Here is a 26725-nt window from a genome sequence, read left to right as displayed (position 1 = left end):
TTCTGTCCTTTTCCATAAGAAGTTTCAAATACTTGCCCTATACAGGAAGGAAGAGAATTCCAATTTGACCAGTGGCAGAAATGAAAGTTGCTGGTTAAAATAGAGTCATAGGGATGCATGGTTTTTGTAAGCTGAAGTATAGGGAGTCATGGCATGGCATGGCATGTCAGCCTCATTCCACAAGCCTTCTCATTTCACTTTTTAGTTTCTCTTTGATTTAGTCAAAATTTACACTTGAAAGCAAGGACTTCTAATCTGTATGCATGCCAACACTGGTATCTGCTAGTCTTGAAATGGAATCAAAATAAGTTTGTGAGATCACAGTAACCTTTAATTGTAGCTAGTGCCTCCTGTCACTGATACTCAATCTGGTCTGTCATCTTCTACTGAACTTTATATCTCAAGTACCAGTGACAAAAAGTACTCCCTTTTGTTACACGGGGGATAAATAAGTAGTCTGTCCTCTGGGTTTGAAGCTATTCTTTTGGGGTTTTTGAATGAATCACCAGTATGTAACTCCTCACTGTGGGCTGGAAATCAGTCTCAACTGAGTTTGTGTCTCTGATCTCTTTGTAGAAGATCATCTCAGTTTTCTTTTTTCTGTACAAAATGCAGTTCTTTAAATCATTTTCTCTGCCCACCATCTGTTTTCCCTCTCTCTTGAATAATTTCACATAATGTCTCCATGTCTTTTGCTAACAATTTCAAGCTGCTTTTACAGTCAAGTGAAGTATAGTATTTTTGTATTGCTCCTTCAGCCACTCTCCCCCTGTGGACTCCTTCATTATGTATTTGTGTGATTCTTTCAGTACAGCCTGCTATGCAGAACCACTCTTTTGTCCTCTTTTAAGTTCACTGGGAACAATGCTGATTCTTTGCATGACTAGACTAGAGAAAATTATTATTATCACTGTGCAAAAATTCCTGAAAATGCCTTTTGCTTTGTAGATGTCATGCTACATGCTCATCAGTGACATAATTTTTTGCATTTCTTCTTTGGCTTTTGTATTTCTTACACTACAGAAATGCTCTTGCAATTGATCTAAATAATCCCAGAAGTGACTGATGCACATTTCTCACTGCCAGAAATTGAATTCTCTCCTGCTGTTATACTAAAGCTTGAATTTCATACTACAAATGTTTAAAAGGCAAAGGAAAATAAACCACTTTTCTGTATCTGACAGGCCCTGGCAGAATCTATTACCTTTGTCCTTCTTTTTTTTTTTTTTTCTTTTGTGCGTGTGGGTTTTATCCTTTAAATTAACTTTTCTCTTTATATATGCATTTTAACTTAAATTTCTATGATATATTATTTTGTGGGGATATTTTTTTTCCATTTGACACTAGTCTTCAAATTTATGCTTGGCACTCATGCAACATTTTTTCCTGAGTATCGGGTGAATTCCATGAAAATTCCTAAACTTTAGTCACTTTGGGGATTATTTGATTTATTGTTCTTCTGGACAAAATCTTGAGAAAGAGTACAATTTCATTGTTAAAATACCTTCCAATCTCAAGTCCTGTCTTATTAAATTCTATTGATTCTGCAGCCTGGCTATAACTGTTATTTGTAGGAACTGTGTTCCTGAAAGGCTGAAAAAATTAAATAAAACTCTACCAAAAGTCTACAGTAAGAAAGCACTGGAATTAATTTGAGAATAGAAGAAAATTTAGCTTCAAGCCTAAGCCTCTTTCTCAACAATTGGCAAATGCTTTTATATTATGCTTTTATGCTTTTATGCTTTTATATTTTATACAACATGAATGAAACCATACTTGGAATTGCCAGCTGAATTTTCCCCGATGTCGAGGCAGGAATGAAATAGCTTAATTAAGGGAGATGAATAAGAGTGGGTCTGTATAAAACCTGTAGCTTACTAGCAATCCATTGCCATGTATTTTGGAGTGATGCTTTTGCCAGCAGTGCTGCACAGTGTGGGGCCTGGTTACAGATGAGAGAGCACAGTGCTCTGCTCTCCGGTGCAGTTTCCTGCCCGCCCCTCTCCGCTCCTCTTTCCCAACTCGCACATGCTGGGAGCTTCTGCCAGCTGACAATTACACATTTGCCATTTGTGAACAGTGCTGGGAAACATATTGAAGAACTGAGAGGTTAATTATAATTAGAGGTGTGGTGATTGAGGAGACAAAAGAGTCTGGGTGGATTGACTGCAAGCTTTAAATGTCGTAACCAATTCACCTCCAGGCTTTCATCACCTCAGGATCCATCAGCCTTCTTTTATGTTCTTCTGTGTGTAGTCATGTTGCAAATACGGCACATTTAACAGACTTAAGTAAAGCTTGGCAGGCCTGATGGCAAATGAGATCAAGCAATAATGCAAAAGAATTCCAAAAATAATAACTTTTCAAACAAGCACGCTACTGAACAAATTTCCTGGTGCACCTTATTTAATAGTTAAAACTCACAGAATTTAAATCTGACCAAATACTACATAAAGGTAAATCTGTACATACAGCTATTGGTAAGAATCAGATATGAGTACATTTGATAAATATAAGCATAAATTAGTCACTTGAGAGAATTTAGAAGTAAGATGGCAAGGAAATTATGGTAACTTTCAGAGCAAACTTGATTGTTTGATCATAGGAACACATGATCAATCATATGAACAGAAAGACTTTTACCAGATACTTTAAACTAGCAGGCAACTCTTTAATGAGAGCAGAAACTGGAAATTGGACATGGAAAAAAACCCCACAAGATAAGATCAAGCGATTCTTGAATTTGCTTCATAATTCAGAAACTCTCCATAATCTGGAGTCTTTCACAGAAGATGAGACAGTTTCTTTCATCCCCAAGTGCTCGGGCATGAGAAGGAAGAAGTTAGGGGCAATCTGTTTCCAGGACTACATAAGATTATTGCTAACAGTTTTTTCTGTCCTTAATATTGTGACAAATATCACTTGTACGGTTGGGCTGCTAATTCCCATTCCGGCTTCCATTCCATGGAAGACCAAAATCCAGGACAATATGACTTTGAGAAAATGCAATTTAATGAAACAAAACAAAGTCATATTTCAAATACAAATCACTTGTTTTCTTGGCACAGCACAAACGCTGAGATTGTTATTGAAATAAACACCTGTTCCTATGTCTAAATCAGGAAGGAAGTTTATACATCCTGTCTGCAATCTCAGACTCTGCACCCTCCTAAATTTAGAGACTGCTTTTCTTTCCTCTTGCTACCTCTACAAGTGGCACAGAGAAACAGAATCTAATACCCTTGCATTACCATGTTGTGTATTTTGATACATGCTAGATTTCCCATAGACAGCTCTGGCTTTGGTATTTCTTAGGATGGTTGTTGTGACTTAGAGACCTAGATGGCTCTTTTTTTTTTTTATTTTTTTTTTTTTTGTAATGTAGTGCTTTCTCAATTATTTTGTTCAGGTGGTTTTAACAAGAAATTAATCCATTCTTTATTATTTAAATAATATATTCCTTATTTTTTTGGTTGGTGATAAAAAATTATTCTGTAAAACATTGTAATAATCAGAATACATTATAATAAGAACCAATGGAATTTGCCTAACTTAGGTATTAAAAAAGTATTTAGAAACTACAGTTTTCTAGACATGGTACTCATATTATTTCATCTGTTCTAGGGGCCCAAGTAAGCCATTTTCTCTGTGCATATAACTTTGAACTTTTTCCAGCTGGCCATATGGACAAAGCCAGCCTGGTAGAAGAAGAATAAAGTAATTTAAGTGGATGGATAGATAAATTCTGTGTAGCCTCTTTTGCCTTGATAACAGGCTTTTGCTCATTTTATTTTCTCATGTAGATGAAGGCATTGGAATTTTGTCATTTGTCTTTACTGAGACTAGATTTTTTCCTCTGATGTTTCATGGTCCTTTGGGAAGCATTTTTAATGTTCCTAATAGAAAAGCTATTTTTAGCAGGATAGAAAAGTCAGTGGCAAAGTGAAGCATTTTCATTTAAAGCTAATTTCATACCTCTGAGGAGCATCCTCTTTGTATCTGCCCTATACAGCATTAGAACTATTAAAATCTATTTTGTCATTAATCTTAGGCAAGCAGAGACACTGAGCTATATGTTGATTTGTAGCGAGTGTTACTAGCTTGTTACAAAGAACGAAGGTATGAGCAGAGAAGTGGCAAAGAACCAAGGTATGAGCAGAGAAGTGGCTAATTTCAGAATGCTGAAGAGAGAAGCTCTTCTTTTCACAGATGTGGGCATTCTGCATGTCTGTGAGAAGTGCTGTTGTCTGACTGGAATGGCAGCAGGGAGACATGGTGCCCTACAGTGGGCAGCTCCTTGCATTCCAGTCCTTCATGTCCTTCACTCCGGAGTCCTTTCCAATATCTGATATCTAGTTTTCCAGCGTCTAAAGGTGCCATGAATGCATGATATTAACAAAAGCTGATTTCAGGAATGTCCTGTGAAAGCAAAGCTGCCAGTACATACATACTTAAGTTTGTTTTCAAATACATGTGTATCACTTAGCTGTTTCATATTTTAACAAGTAAAACGATTTGAAACCTGCATGATCTTAGAATGTGCATGTGTTATTTATTTAACAGGTAAGGTTTTCCTGTATTAGTTAATTGCTACTTTTTGATGCAAAATGTTTTTACTCTTTATTTTTTCTCTCCTACTATCTCTGATGGTGAAGGATATTCAGAAATCCTTTTTGCAACTTCCCCAGTCATGCATACTGTCCGTCCAACATTCTATAAGGGTATTGTCTTCCTTTTTTATTGCTATCCATGCAATAGATCCAAAATCCTGTAAGGGCTTGCACTTGGGGCATTTGCAGTCCATTCACTGCCACATGCCATAAAGGGAGGAGCTTACCACCTTCATGCCTCCCTTCTGTCCTACCATTTCCCATTACCCTGACACTGTTCTCATCTCTTTCCAGCTGTCTGCATTTTACTTCCAGATGAATAGAAATAATGTTTTTCAGAATTTTGGCAGTTAGGTACTTTTTAAGTATTTGGCAGTTTTTATGGTACAGAGCATGCTCAGTAAAGTACATAGATTTTACTTTCTAATTTCTTAGTGTAGTAACTGCCTGGGATTAAATTTCAAAATACAGTACTTTAATCACGAATTTCCAGTAATGGAACCAATGAAAAATGTGCTATACTTTCCCTCTATATGGTCTAAATTAACATAGTAATTTCTTTTAATACTTTTTTTTTAAATGTATGAAGTCACAACTGCATATTCTGCTTTGTTTTTCTATTGTGTATTTAGTTCAACCACTTTATCCAAGGATCAGAAATGTTACAACAGCTGCTGCTGAGACCTATGCCAATATCAGTTGGGAGTATGAGGGACCAGATCATGCGAACTTTTATGTTGAATATGGTGTAGCAGGCAGTAAGAAGTTATTTCATTAAATTCTGATAAAGTTTTGAGATGTATTTTGGATTTTTTATAGCAAATGGGGTCTTAAATTGACCCAGTGTTAATGATAGCTCTTAAATGTCTTAAATTATTTTATAATTTGATCAGAAAGATCAAATAATTTTCATTTGAATAAACATCAATGCTTAGCATGTTTTTGATGAATAGATAAACATGAACCTTTGTTCCTTTGTATTATTTTATAAATTCTTTTGAACATGAACTTCTAAAAACATAGTTTGCATGAAGTTGTTTATCATGAAGCTATTACATGTGTAAAAATATGATTACTTGCATTAAAATAGGATACAAGGATTTTCCTAAATTATGCCTAATTCAGGGGGAAAAAAAAGATTAAATAAGATATTCTTTGTTAAATTAAACCTTAAAATAAGATATGAAACAATTTATGTGCCCTTATTGCCTAAAACCAGGTTTAAAACTTTGATAATACTGGTAATAATTAGAACAGAGTTAGCTAATAAAAGCAAGATACTTCTTCTCAAATATCCCATCCTTCTAAAGTTATGTCAAAAGGTGACTAATCTGAAAATTGGAATAGAAATGCATTTTTCTGGATATTGGCCAAGAAATAGCTGAGACTGTCCTAGAAGAAAGACACAAGGGAGATTCAGATTTTGAAGTAGAACTTCTTGACCAAAATAAATATGGACTGAAACTGCAAGTGTCATTTAATAAAATGTCTAAAATCTATTTTAATGTATCTCATAAAAACAGGTTCAATAAGCATTTTAAAAATAAATTAAATTTGCATTTCTTTAGTACAATGGAACAAATGTTTAAAATAGTTTCATAATTACTGTACAATGAATTCTTTAATATGTTGCATGCAATTTATTACTCATAATTTTATATAATTTTTTTTGAGACAATAGCTATTTGTCTCAGATGATCCATAGATTAGTCAAGTAACTGTCAGTAGTATTTTGTCTAGAAACTTTCAGTAATACAGATAAAATTAAAATACCAATTTGTTGTTTTCCTAAAATTTTTATAGGCAAAGAAGATTGGAAAAAAGAAATTGTAAATGGTTCTCGAAGCTTCTTTGTCTTAAAGGGTTTAACACCAGGAACAGCATATAAAGTCCGGGTTGGTGCTGAGGGCCTGTCTGGTTTTAGGAGTTCAGAGGATGTGTTTGAGACAGGTCCAGGTGAGGCACACTGTACCGCAGTACATTTCTGTATCCTAGCCAGAATCGTGTTAGACCAATGCTGAAATGCTGAACTGCTTCTAGCCAAGAGATGCTGCAGCTAGAATCTTTGCATGTTCCTTTCATAGAGCAATGTTAAATCATTTTATAAACGCCTAAATAATGCCAGTTTATTTATGTTTGAATTATGAATGTTACAATCCTTTCAAATCACTCTACTTGACTGATGTTTGTACTAGGGGCAATATATGCCCTGCCCACACTCCATCTGTGTGCTGTGCACTGAAGATGACCTATTTCTAATATTTCCAATTAGTATAATTACAGGGCTGTATTTAAATAATGCTGCTTTTTATAAGGGCTAAAATATTTGCATAATCAGAAAATGCAGATTCGATTTGATGTCTCATGTAATCTATTTATACCAGTGTTAAAACATTCCTACTTGTAAATCTCTTTTCCTGCCATATACTAGTTTAATATGGATTTTGATGTCACACATATATCCTGGGAATCAGTAAGGCTGTTTAAGTTTCTTATGTTCATACTGCAGTCCTATTTCTTTGTAAGCAAATCAGCAATGCCTGCCAGTTGCACTCAGGAAAAAGATTCTATTGGAAGGTTCTTTGATGTTGTGCTGAATATTGTGTTGCCATCACATGCCATGCCATCATCATGTTCTTGGTCAGCTGTTATTATTTTTGTCTTTGCCAGCCACTTCTGCTCATTCTAAGCATTTTAGCCAGTGCATAGTTATACAGCAGTAGCCCCACCAACTCCAGAATGGTATGTTATAAGAAAGTATTTTAAATATGAAAGTACACTTGAACATTATGTTATATTTATCAGGCAACAATATAGATAATGGGTATGCCAGTTTGTGAGTGAGCACTTTCTAAAATCGTCATTTTTTCCTTTGGTTTGTTCAATTTCTGTTCACAGTTTATCATGTTGCAGGAAGGTTTGAAAACATAGTGCTGAATAACAGTGCCAGGCAAATATGTACAGGCTGAATACAGAGCCAGGAACAGCTAGTGGTGCAAAAGCCTACCTGTGAAATGCTATGCATATTCACATCTGAAGCCTAAAGGAGCAGAAAAAAAGGATCAAGACTGTAAAATAATTCAAAACAAGTTGCATGGAAACCTTCCCAAAAGCATCTCCCTGCATAAAAAGTACTGAGCCAGTAGATAAGGGTTCCTGTACTTACCCAGTCATGTTAACTCATGCCCTTTTGTAGTTAAGGAAGAAGGGACTTTAGACACTCCATTTCTCCTTTCTAGTGGCAAGTTGCAATGTTCAGCGTGAAATTTTAAACAGCCTATTTCTTACAGAAAAATCTTGTTTCACACTGTCTTCACTCTTGGTCAAACCTTTTGAACACTGCAAAAAGATGGAGTGGATAAAGAGGCAAACACTGGAGTATGTCCTTGTTAGGAATGAAACTTTGATATTTCAAATATGAGGCTTTTCCCACATTTTTTTCTTTGACAAGCATTCCTATAGATCATCTTCATAGTGTGCAGGTTTATCCTTTTTGAGCATTCCTGGTACAGTGTTCTGCATTGATTCCTGCATTAGTGGTTCACCAAGATGCAAGGTTGTTCTGCCTGAAGCGAATTATTTGCTTAGCATAGGCAGGAAATGTGCCATTTTTAAAGATGCACAGAGATCTAGAAACCCTTTCCTACTGGAAATGCAGTAAGTTAATACAGGAAGCTGCATAAGTAAGTTTTCATCTTCCTATCTATCTTGCATATTTTTATGCATGAGTTTTTGGCTTGATTCTATTTCTTACTGCATTTGAATGTGAATTGTGCTTTTGCATTTTGTTACAGTATGTGTTATACAACATCTAATGTCCTATTATGAATGCAGATGCACAAAACTCAAAATAATTTTAACCTTAAGCTGAAAACAAAATTTTCTTTCATTTGCACATGTAGCTCATAGGAAGATTCGTTTTGTGATATTTTTAATTGCCACTTTTTAATATTTTATGTATATATATTTATGTATGTTTATATGTGGCATAAAGAGTAGAAATATTTAGGTATATAAACTATATATGAGATGTAGAGGCTTTGATGCAAAAATAGTTTAAATTCTTGTGCATATAGGAGTCACTTTCTAAAATATAAGAAAATATAAAAAAGGACTGAGAAATCTTCTGAGTGTATCTCCAAAATAACCAAGCACATTAACTCACTGAATTAATTAGATCAAAATCAAGTCATAGTCCAGTGAGACCAAAAATAAGCATTTAAAGAAAAAGGTAGTTTTAGCATAGTACTTCTAAAGTGGAATACACACTGGTCTTATGTATGGAGTGGACTGGAGATACTGTACATCAGAAGAACTTTGTGTTTCCATAGAATCCGTCAGGAATGTGGGACCATTGATAGCTGCTTTTCTAAGATACCTGTCTCCTTAACTAGAAAATTACACTGAGACATTGATTTGCATTCTGTCAGTTCAGTTCTTCACAGAGTTTCAAACTCTTGGGTTTTGGGTCTGGAGAAGAAGTTGAAGAATGAATAAGACAGGTTTGGATAGATATTCATCTTCCTCCACTTCATATTTTTTTGTTTGGAGCATGTATCCCTAACTCCTCTCACTCTTCCACTTTCTCCAGCAGCTAATCCTAAATCAAGTTGCCTGTAGTGTATTTCCAGCAATAGAGGACAAAATTAGCTTCACCAGAATAATCCTACTGTGTTGGAGACCAGTAGATCCAGACCTTAGACCACATAGTTAATTCTGTTCTTCTTACTGCCTGTAGTGTTTTCTTGGTAGTTTGCTTATTATTTACATTATCTTCCAACTAGAGTCAGCATTTGGAGAGAAATAGTGCCAAGGGAAGGCTTCCCACCTCACTAATGCTAAATCATGGCAATCATGATAAATTAATTGTAGGATGAGGTATGGGTTTGAGGAAAGAAAGAAAACCTGATGCTTAATAAAATTTTAAAGGATGCTTCATTGTTGATATTTAGTTGAAATTTAATGTTAGGGCTCTTGAATGATCCATCTGTTTCCCCATTTTAGAATGATGGAAATACATTAGCTTATCAGTATTGGCTTTTTATTCATCTTGAGACTGCAATTGACATATTTGTGTGAACTACACCTTGCAACTTTATTTCAGGAGTTTCATTAATTCAAAATAGTTGAGAATAGTTTTGAGGTTTGTGGAAAGTAATGTAGTATGTACAGAGATTTTGCAAAGTAGTTGCTAAGCTTAAATGCTAGCAGACACTTTATATACTGAAAACTAACTTGTATGCGTAGGTACTTGGAAATATTCTGAATAATGAAAATACAAAATACAGAATAGCTGTTTTTCTTAATACTATCTATTTTTCACAGTGAGTGTTATTCTTTAATGAACATTGTATTTTCTATTATTTATCTGAATTAGCATAGCATTTAAATGCAGCAAAACATATTTTTTCTTCTTTTATCTCTAGCAATGGCAAGCCGGCAGGTAGACATCGCTACTCAAGGATGGTTCATTGGTCTCATGTGTGCTGTTGCTCTTCTGATCTTGATTTTACTGATTGTTTGCTTCATAAGGAGGAATAAGGGTGGCAAGTATCCAGGTATGCTGTGTAACCAGGGTAGTAAAATTCATCTGTTGGTAACCCACTAAGACAGATCTCAGGCTTACTGGAAAATTACATTTGCTGCTGATTTACATTTACACTGTGTATATGGCAAATTGTTGGGCTTAGCAGGAGCCATCTGCCTTTTGGGAGGAAACCTACATCTATTTCAGCATAGGAGAAGGACCTTCTTCATTCCCAGAGGGTCCTGTCAGTGCATGACCTCTCTAAAGAGGTTGAGCTTTGTTTGGAACATCACCACCAGTGCACATTGCACTTTCTGAAGTTCAATGCAGATGAGTTTAATCCATTAACATGAGTTGAGTTACAATTTGTTTGGTCAGAAAGTCCAAATCATAGCTACTGGTTACTTTAAAGTATGAGGAATGCATGCTGTAGGACAAATCTCTTCATATGTTATATTGTTTCCAATACCTTGAGTTCCTTCCCAGAATCTGTGTCATCTTCAGCCTCTGCAGTTTTTCAGCTAAATTTAAAGTTACCATTATTCGTTTAGACTGGGATTTTTTTTCTATATTTCTTTCGTTCTAAGAGGAGGTGTAAAATAAATGGTTTTTTATAGTATGTTTAGGAATGGCCAAATATGTTTAAAATTTTTCATTAAAAATTGGAACTAGACAATGTATGTCTTCTATCAAAACACTCATCCCTCCTGGTGTGCATTACAAAAGGCATATATTATGTGTGTGTATATATGTATGTGGACATACAGGTATCATATATATCTTTCCCTAGTGTTATATTTCTTTCTGTGGAGTAGCTCCATAGACCAAAGCTCTCTTGAAAAGGATAGTGAGAACCACTGTACCTTGCACAGTACTGCTGGATAGGATCTCAGAGCAGCTGTTGAGGTATGAGTGACTATGAATGAACTTCAAGTGAGCATCCAAGGATAATCTGATTTTTCATTCTCCTATTCTAGCTGCAATAGAAAGTACAGTTGCTAAGTTTCATGTAAAATCTTAATTTAATGAAAAATTATTTTCTCCTAAGGTTTGGGAATAAATATCTAGACTCTAGAATGCTTATTTAAATTCAACTCAAACTTCTTGAAGTCCATACTGTTAATTTGGGCATGAAAAAGATGGATGCATTTAAAAAAGTATAAAAGAAAATTCCACACTTTGTTTTATTTTCTTCTGCTTATTTTGATCAGTGCATTTCTAAAAACTTGGTGTCAGGGAACACTAAGAACTTCAGCTCCGCACAGGGAAATCTGCTGGAATAGAATAGTAGTTTATTTTTATAAGAAAATCACATAATTAAGTACAAGAATTCTATTCTGTTAGATTGTTTTACAGAGAGAACAAAGACCTGTAGTGACAGCAAAAATTAGGTAAGAGAAGTTTCTGTTCCAGCTGCCTATGCCTATGAAGAAAACAGATGTTTAAGCAGCATATGGTGTTGCATAGAGTTATATGACAGGCTGAAGACATCCTCTTAGGGTTTTTTTCCTAATATTTTGATTTTTTTAAAGAGAAATGAGATAACAGAGGATATAGAAAAAGTGATTCAGGTGACTGAAACAAATGAAGTGATGGAGCTGAAAAGACTAGGGAGGACATGGAGTGAACCACCATCCAGAGGAGGGTAAAACAGAGATTTTGACTAAAAGTGTGGAGGGCAGTTGGATGGTAAGGTTGTCATTACTTTGTGGATCCTTGATATTGTGTCCTTTTTGCTGCTTCTGCAGAATTATTACTTGCAAGGTATACGTTTCTTCATGCACAGATACCTATGCATATACACAGACATATATATAAAGGTGGACCTGGACTGTTTTTAAGATTTCCAGAATCAGTTTGTACTGGTGTTTATAGCAGTGACTCTGTGTTTCTTGGGTCATTGCAAATGTACTGTTCCACAGGCAGTGACAAACGGAAAGCACTAAGTTATGAAATCTATGAAAATTTAAGTTATGAACTCTTTTTCATCATAATTTTTTGCATGTCATCCTGAGGTTGCCTGTGGTTTGTAGAAAGTAATTCATTACTTCAGTATGAAATTATAGCAGCCTGATACATCTCAAGGCCTTATGTGTTACTGCGGTTACGGACTTAGTAAATACTGTCAGGAATGATTAGTATCCTCTTAAATAATGGCACATAAATCAGTGATGTAAAAATAAAGTGTGGAAATTACCAGAGTAAAAGACAAGAGATTGTGTATTGGATTATATAACTGTATCTGCTAGACAAGGGAAAGATTGGAATAGATGCAAAGGTAAAATGAAAATGAAAGGTAAAGGGAAGAACCATAAATAGATTTCTTAAAGTCAGTATATTGTTTAAACCTGTGAACAATCTTAACTTATAGGAATACATGTCACCTGTAAATACCTGACTCCTCAGGTGCTTGTGGGTTTCTGTGTCAATGTGCTACATTTATTATGTTATAGGGACAAGTTATATGCCTAGATTTATTCCCACCAGTGAACAAGGATTAAACCTAAAACCAGAATGTGCGAGAAATACAATTGTGTAAAATTTAGGTTCCAGTGTATGTGACTTTGTGTTGGGTTTGATCATATTGTAGAAAAAAAGAAACAAACCATGCCTAGTATTTTGAGAATTATTAATAATGAAAAAAAAATCTAAAATTGGAGGTTTACTACATGAAATTAAAGCAGAAAATGTACAAACTGACAGTGAACAAAAGTGAATCTCATTCAGTTTTATCAATCAGTATGAGAAAAATATCAAGAAGAAATAGAGAGTATTGTTAAGTAGAACTAAATAATTCAAATTTGATTAAACAATAACTATTAATAATCTAAGTTAATATGTTATTTTAGTGGGATTTTTAACAATTTTCTCTCTTTAGTGCTAGAAATAAAAGAGAGAAAGTTCTGCTAATGCAAGATGACATACAGTCATACTTGAATGGAAATAAAATCCCATAACTAATTAACAGATCTTTTTCTTAAAAAAAAAAAAGTAATAGCCTAAGGCCCCATTTAAAAAATGGTTTTTATTCAAAAGACATTCCTGCCAAATGTGATCAGTTTTAGAAATTGAGATCTTACACTTTCTCATCTTGCAGTTTCATGATAAAAATTATTATTTCAAATATTTTAGTGAAGGAAAAGGAGGATGCACATGCTGATCCAGAAATACAACCTATGAAGGAAGATGATGGAACATTTGGTGAATACAGGTGAGCAGCTGATGTGGTTTGTCATGTTCACTGTTGATGTCACACATGTACTGTATGTAGTATCACACTTATTAATTTAAGACTAACCTTTTTTTCCATGTCAAAGATTTTGTATCCTGTGTTATTTAGAACTAGAAATAACATTTCAACCACACCATTAGAAAAAAAAAATTATCCAAGCTTAACATAAGCCATTTGCTAATGCAAGATGAAAACCACATTCAAACACAATTTTGTGTTTGAAAGTCAAAGTGTGGAATCTTTATTTACAAAGCCATCTTTCAGAGAGTTCAAATGCCAGATACAGTGTCCTTTCAGTTAGGGCACTATGTTGAGCATTTCAGTTTTTGAAAATAAATTTCTAACTGAACCCTAACAAAGACAATCTGGTGTTGACTGGAAAACAAATGTGTTTCAAATCGCTGTCAGTACTAACATCTAATCCAATAACAAAGAAATGATGTTGTACACAGAGGTGAAGGAGTGTCCTACAAAGAAAGCCAATGTCCCTTTCATGTATTTCAGTACAAGATATATAGCAAGCAGCTTCAAAGCATGCAGCACAGCTCTTATTCTTGACACTCTTCTTTATACTAGCCAAATCTGGCATTACCAAAAGCATGCCTTGGCAAGACTATTCATACAACAATTATGAATATAGCTTATTAAATAAGCAGTTTATTTGTTTTTGATTAGTACAAAAAATAATGTTGTTATTTTCTAAATAGGTCAATACGATTATATTTTACGTGGATATGAAATAGATTTTGTGGTGCATTCCTGTGTCAAAAGCAGTGTAGAAGTTCTTTATTACTGCAAAGATTTGGCATTTACAAATGTACATAGAAAAAGCAGATTTTTTTCAAGAAGGATCTACTTTGTTGCCATAGCTTCTTCACAGAAGGAAAAGGTACATCCTGATCTGACAGGACTAGATGTACAGTTCTGAATGCTAAGGAGCAGTTTCTGTTTATTCGTTTATTCTTCTCTGATTAAAAACAGTATACTCCATTCTTAGGTTCATGAGTTCAGAATAGTGTTTTATTACAGCTATAAGTTCATATGAATTACCTAAATATAACAGATTAAAAGGGAAGTATGGAGCAATCTTTGGAAGGAGAGTTTAAGAAGTATACTGTGTAAGTTTTTTTGGGAGGCCTAGTTTGCATGGTCCTTTATTGCTCCACTGGTTCTTGATACCTGGAACTTCCAGCAGCAGAAACTGACCTTTGTACAGAATTGTACAAATGGTGTGACCTCAATGCATGTTTTCTCAGGCCTGGAATAAGTATTCAAGCCTGCTTTCATGTGTGACCTGTAGCAAGATTTGAATTTATGTCTCCATGTTTAAGTGGCTTGAGTTAATCTAAAGAATTATCTAGAGCCTTATTAAATTATTTTATAATGCATTCATTCACTCATGTCTAGTGAATATGGGCAGATGCATGCCAAGCTTTCACACTTATTCAATGGGAGAGATCCATGTACCCTGCAAAACCTCCTTTTAAAAATGTATTTCTGTGTAATTAGTCTATATTGGGCTTTCCTCTTTTTTCCTTAGAGACAGGGCAGGAGCAGCAACCAGTCAGATTACAGAAGATACCTTGTCATCCTCTCTGCAGCCCAGCATCACTGCAGTCACTCAGTTCCCAGTTTGTCTGCCTCACATGATGCGGTGCTTCTTTGAGGAAAAAGGGTATAGGGTTTCCCTTGGAAAAAAATGTAATTTTTGAAGGATCTAGGAATTCGAGTATTTTGAACTTTTTTCATCACTTCAGGTCCATGTCTGCTTGGACAGGAAAGAAACTGGACAAGGAAAAGAAAACAAAAGGTAGCTGTGCCAATTCTGCTGAAGCAAACCCTGTCTTTACCAAAGCAAAGTCTGTGAGATCTGACAGATCCAACTTCTTCAGAAGGTCAGGGGATCAATACTCCAGCACCAGATCAGAGACCTCCTACACCAGGAGGAGGGCTAGGCAGTCTTCAGAGCTTACAAGGGTTAGTTCTGTCTCTGCTTCCCTCTGCCAAGAGGAAAAGAGGTCAGACAAATGGAAGTACAGGCATGGCTCTAGACATCATGCTTCTGAGCAACACATAATGGGGTCGGAGGAGGGCTCAGATTCTCAGGCAGGACAGCCATCCCCATTCCAGACACCCCTCAGCTGCAACTCAATTGGTGGCTTACTGGCAAGGCAGCATTCTTCTCTCCAGCACTGGTGCAGCCAGACCCCAGACTGCAGCTCAGACTCAGATGACACGCAGAGCTCCTGCCACAGGAAGGTAAGACCTTCTACTGCTACTCACTTCTCCGAATCTGAAAAGAATTCACTAATGAAATCTGTAATCTTGCCTGAGCTGGCCACTGTCTTAAAGGATGCTTTGACAGCAGCCAGACAAAGCATAACATCTGTGGCACAGGCTAGGTCCCATTCAGTGAAGCATCCCAGGATACCAGTTGCAGAAGTTCCACTGGTTCCTTTAGAAGCATCTGGGAGCAGTTCCCAGACTTCTGAGTATGATCATATGGACAGCTTAAAATATCAAACAGCTTCTGGGAAGGAGAAACCTGAGGCTGACAAGGCCTTGGAGGTTGAATCAGCCCCTGAAGATGGGGAGGTGGCATCTGAGTCCCCTACAGAAGATCCAGAAGGACCAGATCCTCTGCGTAAATTTGACATGGAGAATCAGAATTACCTTTTTGAACACATAAAGAGGGTGCTAATGCTAAAATCTTCCAAATCTGAATGTGCCTCTGAAGAACTATTTATTCCCTCTGAAGAAGGCAAGGTAAATAATGCACTTCCTATCCATTCAGCTGTGGAAGATCTTGTCTGCAGGATTTGGGGAAATCCCGAAGGCAAGCATGAAGCCCCACCAGTCCTACATAAGCTCTATCCTTTTCCAGTGGATAAAGCTGCTTTGTGGGGGACCTTGCCTGAGGTGGACAGAGTATTGGTTACTGGTAATTCTGTACTGTCAGTGCCTGATAATAGAGATGCTCTCCCTAAAGATCCTACTGACAGAAAGATTGAGGAAGCAATTAAAAGATCTTTTAAGCTAGTTGCAGCCCAGCTTGGAGTATCTATCTACTGCACTTATGCTTCTAAAGCTTTACTAATATGGTTAGAGGAAGAACGAGCTAGATTCAAAAAGAAATGGGTCCCATCTGGTGCCATGCAGAGAAAACGCAGGCTGTGTAAAATTGCAGCTAATTTTATCCATGATGCAGCTGAGGATTCTCTCAGACTCACTGTTAAAAATGTGGCATGCCTCACTGTAGCCTGGAGAGCTCTCTGGCTGCGTCCTTGGAGCTCATCATTAGATCTGAAATGTAAACTGCTGTCCTTGCCATACACAGGGGGCAAGCTGTTTGGTGAATCCTTAGTCCAGATCATGAAGGATGTCTCAGAACACAAGCACTACTTACGTCAGAGGAAAAAAAAGAGCTCTGCTGGAAACTCTTCCTGTTCTCACCACAAGGGTGTGAGTTCCTTGCGTTCTCCTCCAAAGTTCAAAGGAGGGAAGGGAAAGTATAAGGTCTCACAGTCATTTCATGCCAAGTACGAAAAGACATCTCACTTTCAGAGAGATATCAGACCATCAAGAGGAACTTTCTAAGAACATAGACTTGCTTCCTAGTTTCACAGGAGCTGAGAAGTGTGGAAAGACATGGAAATGTTTCAGTATTTCTGGACAAATAAACCCAGTGCTTAGAAAATTAGTTGTTTCCAAGTAAGATTTAAATTATGAAGTTACTTAAATCTTAATGACTAATTAAGCTAGAGAAATCATAGCTCTCAAATCCCCTCTCTTTAGGGGAGGGTTTTTTCCCATTCCATTTCTAGGCTTCCTAGTGGTCTTGGGATTGTTTGCATTTGTTTGAAGTTTTGCACTCCTCAATGTCAACTAAGAGAATACTTTCTGTGTGAGAGTTGGCTGGTCTGCAGGACCAGACAGCAATCAGATTTTTTTTGCCATTGTGATCTAGTGAAGGAAATAATGCTTTAGGAAATGCAGGTGTTTCGGGAACTATGGAATGACTATGGATGCTATATTCCTGTGACTGGATGGATTCCTTCATTTTTACATAATAAGGGAAAACAGTGCCTCTGTAGCAATTTTCTCTGCACTCTCAGTGGTTTTCTGAGTTGTAGAAGACTGAGACAGTAAATTGTGGACAGTCATTTTCTACACCAAGAACCTGCAAGAAACAGAATAACTACCACAGATGTGTGTTGAGGTCAGTGTAGGTGTAAAAATCAGCCTAAATTTTCCTCTTGGTCCATAAATGGAGAGAAATTAAGAAGTTATGACAGCTACAGACCTGTGAGTTCATGGGTAGGAAGACTGGAAGCAAACAACTACAAGTGAAGGACCAAAGTCCAGTGGTCTGCAGAATGTTCTTAAGAAGATGAAACAGGACAAGGCAACTACAGTGGTTGGATTGATAGTGTGGTAACACAGGATTTGCACATTTTTTGAATTATTTTGCCTCTTTTCTTCAATATTTTGACACTGTATTTTTCCTAGAAATTCTAGGCTATCCTGTGAGACACTGTGGCAGAGTGTTCTGGGATTGCTAGATAAAATAGTACTCTTCCTTCTTCTGGGCTATCTAACAATGAAAATAAAGTTTGTAACCACAATTGTGGGGTTTTTCTCTTGTAGTTACTTAACTTGCAGCTTAGGTGTGTTTCCCTAGGGACCTAGACATGATTTGTGCCTCAGGACTGTAATTCTAACCTTGGTCCCTTCCAGAGCAAGAGGTTGTCTCAGTGGACTGCCTGAAGAACTGAACAGTCCAATTGGATTTGGCAGTAGTCTTACTGTATTCTAATTTACACACATGTACTTTCTTTGTCAATTCTTTTTTTAATTCTTGAATACTTGTGTGGTTAACAACTTTTTCAGCACGTTGCTTTTTAAAGCCAGGGCTTTATCACCCTGTTTTTCCAGCTTCTGTCAGGATTGAAGATTGAGTATTACAGAGATGTTAATGAAAAACTACTCAGAAGACTAATATAGGTGTGCTTAAATAAGAAATAGTAAAATGGTTTGAAGTCTGGATTGACTGTAATAATATTAGGACTCACAGTCCTAATAATTTAAGTGTGTCAGCAGAAACCTCTTAACTATAGGGACAGATTCTCCTGGAGTATGCAGGGAAGCCATAGAGGAAGGAATTTCTGTGGCTTTACCTGATTGCTTGTACATCAACATTTCTGGGCTATTGACCTGAGGTCACAGAAAAAGGAATTTACTGCCACAGTTTTCATCTTCTGCATCCACTTTCTGTGTCTCACAGCCCAGAATGTTTTACCCACTTTGTTTCATGTTGCCTTTCACCTGACAGCTGTGAGGAAAAGTAGTGTATTGCTAACCATATATTGAGTCTTTTTGCATGTCTAAGAATGTGGCAAAGTGTAGTTGGGAACTAGTTGCCTGCTGGACTGCAGAGGCATCGTAAAAGTGTCTTCCCCATTCTGACTGGTTGCTGCATGTACCCATATCTAAGGAAGAAAAATTGAAAAGTTGAAAGAAGAGAGGAGATTTCAAGGTACATATTTCTTTCAATAACTGATAAGCTTGTGAAATGGAATTACTTTTTTTAAACAAATAAATGTGTACTTTGCACTTATGTTATTGTTACCTTCATACTTCTTATATCTCTTAATAATTAACTTCAAGTTTGAGATGTTTCATTAAACTAAGAAGAAAAAGAAACATATTCATATAATAGCAATCATTAATGATTAATATTTAAATCATGCTTTTAGAATATGTTTTAATATTAAACACTTTCTTACTGAAAAGAAGTGTATATGGTACATATAAGTGTTTATCAAAATGATTGGTACATATGAGTCTTTCTTCTTTGAGAAATTTGCATCCCTAAAAAGATACTAGTATGGAATTTTTTTTTACAGCAAAAAATAGTAAAAGTATGACTACACTTAACTTCCATGGCTCTAAATAAAGCATACCCATTCTCACCTCATGTTTGGTTCCCATCAACTATTGTTTTCTGACTATTAATTATATGCACTGCATAAATGACGCTTTAAAAAACTTCTTTTTTACCACTGTAATTTTAGTCAATCCAATTTGCACTTTATTTTTTAATATCACAATATTGCATTAGGTATGTAATAGAAGTCAGCAAGCAAAGCCTCAAATAGAAACAGAAAGAAACTATGATTTATCCTGATTGCACTTTGGAATAGTTTTATGAACAGTTGTAAGCAAGGTTGGCAAACTTTGTGGGTACAGTATCAAAATTTATGGCTTTACCATGTTATGGCAATATAATATTATATATTCTACTGTCTAAAGTGTTCTATAGCTCTTCCTAATGTAATTCAGCAGTTTCGGTAGTTTGCTTCTTGTCAGGAAACAGATAATACATTCATTTTGCCAGACCACTAGAGCCCCTCCTCTGTTTTGAATCCCCAGGGTAGCAAAAGTGTTGTCCAAAACATTGATGTGTTCACTTTTTTCTCATTTTCCTATTTGTTTGGTTTTTTTCTCAATTTCTTTCTCTTCCACCCAAAACATTGTGTTCATCTTAAGAGTCATAATCCAGTTTGATACAGAAAAAATGGTACCATGGCGTATGTTATCTTTTCTGAACCAGGAGTGTAAAGCATCTTGGATAATCCCACTTGTTTTTCCCACTGCCAGAGTCCTGACAGAACCTCTCTCTAGATTTATATAGTGCAACAAGTGAAGGAATCCCCGGATTGAGATTTGATTTTTGCAGTTTCTGTGACTATGCTCTCACACCAGTACCCACCTCCATGTAGTTACACTCCTGGGTAAATCTGCAGTTTTGTTTGCTTTCAATTATAGAGATTGTGGAATTCACATCCTGACTAAAATATAGAAAAATCTTATACTCAATGCAACTGTGTAAGTATTTCTTCATTGTTTGTCTTCTACATAAACTTCATTTGCAAAAATATAAATAAGAAAACCAGAAGAGCAACAGAAAGCAGAAATTCTCATACTCAGATTTTTCTAAATTGTAATGGCAAATCAAGCTTTTCATTGGAATAAACACAAAAATGTTGGTGTATTTATGCAGTAGTGGCATATTGTTTATATTTGTATATTCCAACCTAGTGAATTACACTGGCTAGAGTCATATTTTAGAATATTTGCACTGAGATTCATGACCAATCAGAATATGATACAACTGCAATTTTAATTTATTTTAATTTCTGCATATTATGGTGTAAAGAATTATGAAGTTGTTCGCCTGAAATTAAACAGCAAACCATATACTAGTGCTCTTTCCTTAACGGTCTAACCCAGAAAGCAAATCTTCCCTGGAAGAAGGACTGGTTACAATTTCAGCAGGAGGGCCTGGCCTTCCTTTGACTCATGCAGTCTGTTTTAATAACTGTTAATACCTTCTGATGGGGGCATTGGAGAAACTACATTGTATAAGAGTATTAAATACTCAATTCCATCTTCAACATTTAAATATGAGGTCTTTCCAAAATGAACTCTCTTCAGTAATGTCTCTGTAATCTGCTTGTGTTCACAGTGTTACAAACATTTTCACTTTGCTGCTGGATTATTGAAATTTTGGACTACAGTCTTTTAAATGTTATTTGCCTGTATGTTTGTAGCACCAGTGAGCACAGATCAATGACATTTATCCTCGTGCCTTGTACACCACAATAAGGAAAACATCAAGCCTGATACAGTCACATTTGGAGGTTTTGCTTTTGTGTGCTTTGAGCATGAGGATTTTCTTACATGTAAATAAGAGAGATATTCCTACCACTTTTTTTCTGGTGTATATGCAGAATGATAAAATCTCTGGTATGCTTTTCTGTAAGTATATGCATATTAGAGGTGGCCTTCTTTTAGAACTTAATAACTTAGTGTTTTCTAAAACAAACAAAATAAGGTGATGAGGAGAAACAGCTTGTTGGAAAATGGCAGTAATGGTTTTCTAGCAACAGTTTCCCACCAGGGCTTTTGTAGGCTAACTATATGATCTGATGTGGCCTTGTACATCCTGTATTTTATATATATATATATATATATACACACACACACCCCCATATATATATATGGTTTCTCTGGGTGCTTAAAGGAAGGTATTAGTTAGAAAAAAAATGCATTATTTTATAACATACTAGGTTTTAGGAATTAGAGGGTTAAAATAATTTGCTGAGTATATAGTCAGCCTAGTGTTCTAGAAATTGCAAAATGTAATTTTGTTTCTTTAATATTTTATATGTGTTTCTTTATATTTCCCATAAGCTGTGAATCTAAATAAAACCCCCAAACCACTTCATTTTTTTGTACCCTATATGCAAATCAAGTCACATGTTCTGTTTAAGACAAGGTATATAATTGCTCCCAAAAGTGCAGCTGGAAATGGTGGGTTTCAATTCAAAATGCTTTGGAGCTGCTGCTCATCTTGACACTGAAGTGCAATGTAAAGGATTCTGAAAAGAGCCCAACTATATCTATTTCATGAAATACAAGCCTACCACAGCTGCAAATTTATTTGAGGATGTTGATGGTGCTGCCTTTTCCACTGACAAAGGAAAGACCACAGTACTTTGCTACAGGGATCTCCTCCACTGGCCTTTCTTTCCTTTACTTTTTCTCTTGTCCTCCAAATCACCATCATCATTGTCAGAACATTATCAGTCACGGAGTAGGGTAGGGAGATGGATCTGATAAGAAATGAAAAAAACTAAGCATGCTCTCAACTCCTCAATTCTAGCTACTGTAAGCTAAATTGTTGCTTTACCTGTAATACAGTAAATATTGTAGAAATTTTAAGAGCAACTTATTATTGATACAATACTGATCACTATCAGGATATGGACTTTGCTTTTCTTCTTAGGCTATTTTCATTTGTTTCTTCTGCACCCATTTAATGGAATATGTAGGTCTCTTGAAAGGTAAGGTTGAAAATTGCAAGTCTGGCCTGCATTATGTAACAAATTATTTGAAATGCAGCTCTTTTATTTTCTTTATACTAGTAAAGAAAATCAGTATATTTCATTTAACCAAATTCATTCTTCATTCATTTTCAAGGAGTCAAAGAAATTAAGAAGTTTAACAGACTAACTTCACGGCACATCATGAGCTTGTTACTTTGGAGAACAAACAAATTATTTTTTTATAGCTTTACAACCCACTTCTTAATGCTTGCAGTTGCATTTACATGACCTCCAAGCCAAGGGCCCAGGTCTTACCACTGAAAAGTCATGCACGATGGGGGAAAAAAAACTAAAAGAAACTACAACTCCCCCTCCCACCACTGAAGACATTCTCTGTTTAAACCATTCCTACCCCATGTTTCCATGTGAACTGCATCATATTGATTTGTCTCTACAATGTGATGTGGGTTTACTAAAGGATTATAGGGCTGCACACATGCTTTTCATAAACTCTGCATGCATGGCTGATTTTGTCTTAATAAACAGTGCATCCGTTAATCCCATGTTTGTTTGTTTGTATCTGCAGCGATGCAGAGGACCATAAACCTCTAAAAAAAGGAAGCCGGACACCTTCAGACAGAACTGTGAAAAAAGAAGACAGTGATGATAGTTTAGTTGACTATGGAGAAGGTGTAAATGGTCAGTTCAATGAGGATGGCTCCTTTATTGGACAATATAGTGGTAAAAAAGAGAAAGAACCTGCAGAAGGAAATGAAAGCTCTGAGGCTCCTTCTCCTGTAAATGCCATGAATTCGTTTGTGTAACCACAGAACTCGATCCCCTTGTATCTCCAGTTTGCTTAAAGCACTTGTACATCCTCCTTCTCATACTATGAACACGCAGGTATCGGAGCCCCTCACCACCAGAAGTCAATGCTATGAGAATATGCAAGTTAACACCAGTACACAGCATAATGACACAGTAAGTGGTATGTTACTATGAATCAAAATAGAAAATTCAAATTCTGCTCAAAACTTGGGTATTTTTACTTTTTTTTAAAAGGAACTGACACAAACAGTAACATCAGCTTGTAATTTTGTTTCCTGTTGAAAATACAGTAAAATGCATGGAAAAAAACCTCCCTACACAACTCACAGATAATCTCGTGTACACTATAAAGACATGGTTTGACAATTTGTTATGCAGTCCTCAGCTGAATCCCTGGATATGAATTCCGTTCTCAATGTCAGAGTGTTATAGTAGTATTACATAGAACTTCAATGTCTTTGTGGACATTGTTGTGAAATTGGTGACTTAATGTCTAGCTATCATATGTCTTTTTGCAAGACAGTTAGGAACAATATGTACAGTATATAAATGCTAAATGATTTAAGTATGACACTTGCATTTGCTGATGCTTAATGAGACCCTATTATCTGCTCTTTGCTCCTATTACTTTATAGCCTTTTTAATCTGTCAGGTATTAAGGCAGTACAGTGTTCTATTTTTACATCAAAACATATTGATTTTAGGGCATAAAAGATATGCATTGCAATGCATTTTGGAATTTTTACAGTCACTGAAAGAAAAACTTTAAAAATTAAGGAAAATATTCCAGAAAACACAGGGCAAAGTACATTCAGTGCCTTTATACGATATGCATTCCGTAATGTGCTGTACTACTAAATCAGTTGGTGCAGTAAACTGTGATTAGCAGACTACTGTCATTGCCAAATAAAGGAAAAATGTGAAGAAAAAGAAGTGTTATGAAACTGTTGTGCTAAAAATGGAAAGTTTAAAATATTTTAAATTGCAGAAAGAAGAGTATGATTCTTTTCCCTTTAGAAAAAGCTTTCTACACAGTTACAGCACAACATGTTTTCATGGCCTTAGAATACTTAAAACAAAAATGAAAACAAACAAACAAACAAACAAAAATCGCAAAACACAACCAGAGTTAAATTATTTACTAACACAGCAAGGAATAAGCTCTTGTAAAATAAATCATTAAAAACCCAAAGCAGCTGACTCCATCATTTGGTGAGAATGAGTTTCTCTCTGTGTCCCAGCCTGATCAGTGTGGCAGCTTTGTAATTATCTCCAGCCTGAAGCAGTGTGGGGGTTACGCTCGGACCACAGCATTCCATCTGACAAGTGCTAATACGGTTTATTGGTAAAGGATTTCCCTTATTGGTTAAAAAATTATTTTCTCGCATACTATATCAATCAAATGTTTACCTCCAAATAGAATTTTTTATAACAACCTATGGTTGAAGGAATGCTCAGTTTCATTTGCCAATAAATTGGTTTTTCATAACTTGCATCAAGTTTAATTTTAAGTAAGCTTTTTATATGTAGATATTTTGTTGAATTTGTAAATACACTTAAAGCGTAGATGCTATATGCTTCTAGGTGTTACAGACAAATAAACCAAGAAAGCTTATGTTGTACTGTGTAAGAAGTACTATAGCCAATGGTGTGCATGGTATTTTAAAGCATCTACTTATATTTTTTTTCTTTTTTTTTTTTTTTTTTTTTTTTTTTTTTTTTTTTTTGTGGAAATAAAATAGTTATCTGCTCATTTACTGCGGATTCCAACTAAACCATTCAGAGCTTTTGCCAGTGCACTACATTAGCCCATAGGACACCTTGCAGCTTTCATGTATATATTGTAGGTAAAGCACAACTGAAGTAATCCCAAATGTAACCCAGCTGTAATAAGCTTCTTTCGCACCTTTGAGCTTTCCATTGGTCAGTTTTTTTAATGGGAACTGAAATACAAAATGAATTCTATGAACACTGATTACAAAGCACAAAGAGAACATTTCTTCACAGGATTGGCCAATGGTTTTGGTAAAAATATATCATTTTACTCTTATTTAATTGTAGATGCTGAATTATCTGTGCATGTGGGGGTAAACATACAGGCTCACTTCTGTAATAGTGCAACGGATTTTGTATTAAAAATAAATGTGGTTTTAAAATTTCACTGTTTGGTCTGTTTACACTAGCAGTAAAAATCACATCGGATTAGTCTTGTAATTAAGAATTCAAAGTAGTAAAACAGCATGAAAGAGCTCTGACAGAAGTTGTTCCCGTGATGTTAAAGAACTTCCATTACTGCCACCAAATTATTTACAGAAACTTGCATACCTTCACATGCTACCATTTGAAAAAATGGTAAATTTGTCTGACTGTTTCCCATTGAAATCTGTGATTTGCATTTTACTTCCTTGGATGTTTTTATTATTTATTTAGTCATATTACTGCAAATAAAAGAACTGAAACAGTCATGTTCCATACCTGTAAGAGTGAATAAGAGAAAGTAATGTTGATTTGAAATTAAGAGCCCTCAGATAGGATCCCAAATAAGGATTTTGTGTCCTAAAGGAATTGTCTGACATAGAAACTTATGGTTATCTGTTTTTAAATATGAAGTGAGGAATTTTTAGTCATCATCTTTTACAGTACACAAAATCCATTGCAATGGTCTTTTCGTATCTTGTCTATCCTATATATGAATGGAAACAGACTGGGCAGGAGGGCAGCTGTTCTGCATAGAAGACTGCAGGAGAGCCATGGATTCCAAGATTCTGTGCTTCAGGAGATGTATCCAAAAGCTGATGAGTGGGCATGATACTTGAAAGAGGGATCTTATCACTGAATCAGAAGCCATTCTGCCAGCCTTCCCATATTAAGTGGAAACTCCTGGATATTTCTGCTCCTGTCACCTGCACAGACTCAGTTCTGGCACTTTTATCTTCAAATATCTTCAAAATATCTTCAGATATTGGCTGCCTTGGTTTTTGTACAGGTATCTGTTGATTTTTGCAGCAATGTAAACTGTTTGGGAGATATGAAATACAGCTGTTTCTGTTTCAATTAAAGAATACTTCCTGAAAAGAGAGGTCTGAGTTCCCTAGGCATAGTTGGGGAGAAGGATTTCATACAGTAACAATTTTTGGAGACACACATACATTATCTGTGCATGTTCCCCAAAGTGTACTAATACATATAGTTGCTACACTTTTCTTTTACTGATATACCTTTGCTTTTGATTTTATTCTCACTGAAGTGATTGTATAAATCCTGAGGGAATTAAAGAGGATACCCCAATCGTAATTTTTCTTGTAATCTATTCTCACATTGTTCCTAGGAAAATACAATTTCCTCTTAGCAGAGGCAAAGTGGAAAAATATTTGGGAACCAAATTCTCTTTTCATGATGTCTGGTCTATGTTAAAACAGAAATTCTAGAAATTATATATGAAAAAATATTATCTACCATCTGGAACTGTCTTCTTTTCTGAAAAAAAAAAACGGGGTGGGGGGAGAAAATCAGAAAGAGAATGAGACTCCAATCATTTCTGAAAAGCAATTGCCCTTTGTTGTGTTTCTGTCCCACTCCCTCTCTTTTTTTCCCCTTCATCTACCTTAGGAAAGAACATTTCAGAGAATTGGCAGAA

The 26725-nt window shown here is 35.7% G+C and overlaps 1 protein-coding gene across 39 annotated transcripts in view; it reads left to right on the top strand.

The window, feature by feature from the left end:
- Positions 1-26382, top strand: part of NRCAM (neuronal cell adhesion molecule) — a 146526-nt gene extending 120144 nt beyond the window's left edge. For 8 of the 39 annotated variants that reach the window (XM_058022581.1, XM_058022580.1, XM_058022583.1 and 5 more), the window contains 6 exons: positions 4656-4721; positions 5243-5368; positions 6414-6566; positions 10037-10168; positions 13270-13348; positions 15127-21386. In XM_058022581.1, coding sequence (XP_057878564.1) covers positions 4656-4721; positions 5243-5368; positions 6414-6566; positions 10037-10168; positions 13270-13348; positions 15127-16966 — 2396 coding nt within the window. In that variant the 3' untranslated portion in view covers positions 16967-21386. Of the gene's footprint in view, positions 1-4655; positions 4722-5242; positions 5369-6413; positions 6567-10036; positions 10169-13269; positions 13349-15126; positions 21387-22220; positions 22279-22846 lie in introns of those variants that run through there. The other 31 variants (XM_058022611.1, XM_058022608.1, XM_058022610.1 and 28 more) reach the window with 10 other exon arrangements.
- The last annotated feature ends 343 nt before the right edge of the window (positions 26383-26725 follow it).

This window comes from Melospiza georgiana, chromosome 4 (assembly GCF_028018845.1).
Source record: "Melospiza georgiana isolate bMelGeo1 chromosome 4, bMelGeo1.pri, whole genome shotgun sequence".
Lineage (NCBI taxonomy): Eukaryota > Metazoa > Chordata > Aves > Passeriformes > Passerellidae > Melospiza > Melospiza georgiana.
This window is presented reverse-complemented; position numbering and strand designations above follow the sequence as displayed.